The 2,079-nt window shown below is 33.3% G+C and overlaps 1 protein-coding gene across 1 annotated transcript in view; it reads left to right on the top strand.

Moving 5' to 3' along the window:
- Window positions 1–2,079, top strand: part of ABCC4 (ATP binding cassette subfamily C member 4) — a gene marked incomplete at its 3' end in the record, with an annotated part of 120,726 nt that overhangs the window by 27,046 nt on the left and 91,601 nt on the right. Inside the window, 1 exon segment of the mRNA XM_009275812.1 lies at window positions 241–432. Within this exon segment, the coding sequence (XP_009274087.1) occupies window positions 241–432 (192 nt within the window).

Raw genomic sequence — 2,079 nt, 5'->3', positions numbered from 1 at the left:
ACCTAGCAACAACTAAAACATCGGTGTGTTATCAACATTGTTCTGGTCCTAAATCCAAAACGCAGCACTGTACCAGCTACTAGGAAGGAAATTAACTCTATCCCAGCCGAAACCAGGACAAGTAGTTTGAGTGACAGGGTGAAATAGGCCATCGTGCCAGTAAACACTGCTCAATCTCTGTAATGTCTTTAATGCAATCAAACTTTTCAAGTTTTATTTTATTTTTTTAATCCTTTCCAGTCTTCGCTCTTAAGTGCTGTGCTTGGTGAGCTGCCTAAAGACAAAGGTTTGATAAACGTTACTGGAAGAATTGCCTATGTTTCTCAGCAGCCTTGGGTGTTTTCTGGTACAGTAAGAAGTAATATACTGTTTGACAAGGAATATGAGAAAGAAAAATATGAAAAAGTTTTAAAAGTCTGTGCTCTTAAAAAGGTATGGTTTTCTCTTTGTGTATTTTATTTTCTCGATCTTTATTTTTATCTTAGTGTTCATTCAGACTATATAGAATTGATTATTATCAATTCAAGCACGTGAAATAAATCCTATCGCTTAACAGAAATATGTGTAATTATTTTTGACATCCGTGTGTAAGCACGTTCTTGTAATTCCTAAAACTTTCACTAGAGGGAGGTGTAGCTTATGTGAAGCACAGACAAATTTGGAAAAAGCTATTCCCAATTATTTAATTTCATAATCACGTTTAGCCCTTTTCACTGGTATTATGGTAGGGGTGTGTGTAAATCTTTTCACTGGTATTATGGTAGGCATGTGTGTAAATGATCAAAGAAATGATCAAGCTGGCACTATTTGTGACTTCAATTTTGTAAATATCCTATATGCTTTTTTTAAAAATGAATGTCATGTATATCATGTATTATGCATTGCTAACGGCTATCAAAAGAACCTTAGTGCTATGTATTGGAGAACTTGCTGAGCCCAAGTAGTTTTACGAAAAAATATTTTTGAAAGGTTTGTGCGCAACTGAGTTTGTGACATGAGATATAGAAGAGGATTAAGTCAGATTTGTCAAGAAACAGACATTTTGCTTGGCAGCTAAAAAGGTTTTATGCGGCATGTTAACGATATTCCTGTCAGCAGTGACACAGGTGAAAAGCAGATGGTTACTGTGATGAAAATATTTTTGCAAGGGTTTTACACATGGTAGATAGAGTTTCAATATCTCCTGCTGATATTCAGTCATATGCTGTTGTCTAAACTTAAGGTTTTAATGACTTTAAAAGGCAGCAAACTGCATTTAAAAAAAAAAAAAACCCACTTCATATTTGATGGTAGATTTGCTTTCATAGTTTTCTTTCAAATTCATGTATCTTATAAAAGCTGTGAATAAACTTTCAGAATATTTTTTATAGCTTAATCTAAAACTTCTGTATTTCCTGAATAGGAAATACAATAATATGACATGGAACACTGTATAATTTTCTCCTCTTACTCGTAGTCCCAAGCCCCGTAAATTAGCCAAATTTGTGTGATGAATGTTGTGGTTATTTCTCTTGGATACATTGCAGTAAGAATAAAAGTAATGCAGTTCTTAGGGACATTGGCAAATAGAAGATAATTTACTGATAATAGTTAGTTCAGTTTTATTTATTGTGACAGCTCATTTTGTTCTAGTAAAAAATAATTAATTTACTGTTATAATTCACAATTTTTAGTTTGATTTTCTGAATCACCAGCAAATATTCCTTGTAACACTAAGAACAGTGGTGCACTTTCCTCTGGCAAAGCTGTAGAAAAAGTGAACTTTAAGATCTCACCTATTTTTCCTGCTTTCTTAATTATCTTTTGCTGAAGATACAAAGTCATAAAGTAACTGTGGATATTTCATTTAGTATGAATCCTTGTATTTTAATGTGAGACAATAAGTTATAGAATCATAGAATAGTTTGGGTTGGAAGGGACCTTTAAAGGTTATCTACTCCAACCCCCTTGCCGTGGGCAAGTTAATACTTTTCAAATAAGAAAATGTTATGTTGAAGCGCCTTTTCGTTCTTTGAAGTTGGAATGATTTAAAAAAAAAAAAAACCCTCGTTCTTTTTTTTTAACATCCCAGGGACTGGG

Source organism: Aptenodytes forsteri, unplaced genomic scaffold (assembly GCF_000699145.1).
Source record: "Aptenodytes forsteri isolate BGI_AS27 unplaced genomic scaffold, ASM69914v1 Scaffold161, whole genome shotgun sequence".
In the NCBI taxonomy this organism is placed as follows: Eukaryota; Metazoa; Chordata; class Aves; order Sphenisciformes; family Spheniscidae; genus Aptenodytes; species Aptenodytes forsteri.
This window is presented reverse-complemented; position numbering and strand designations above follow the sequence as displayed.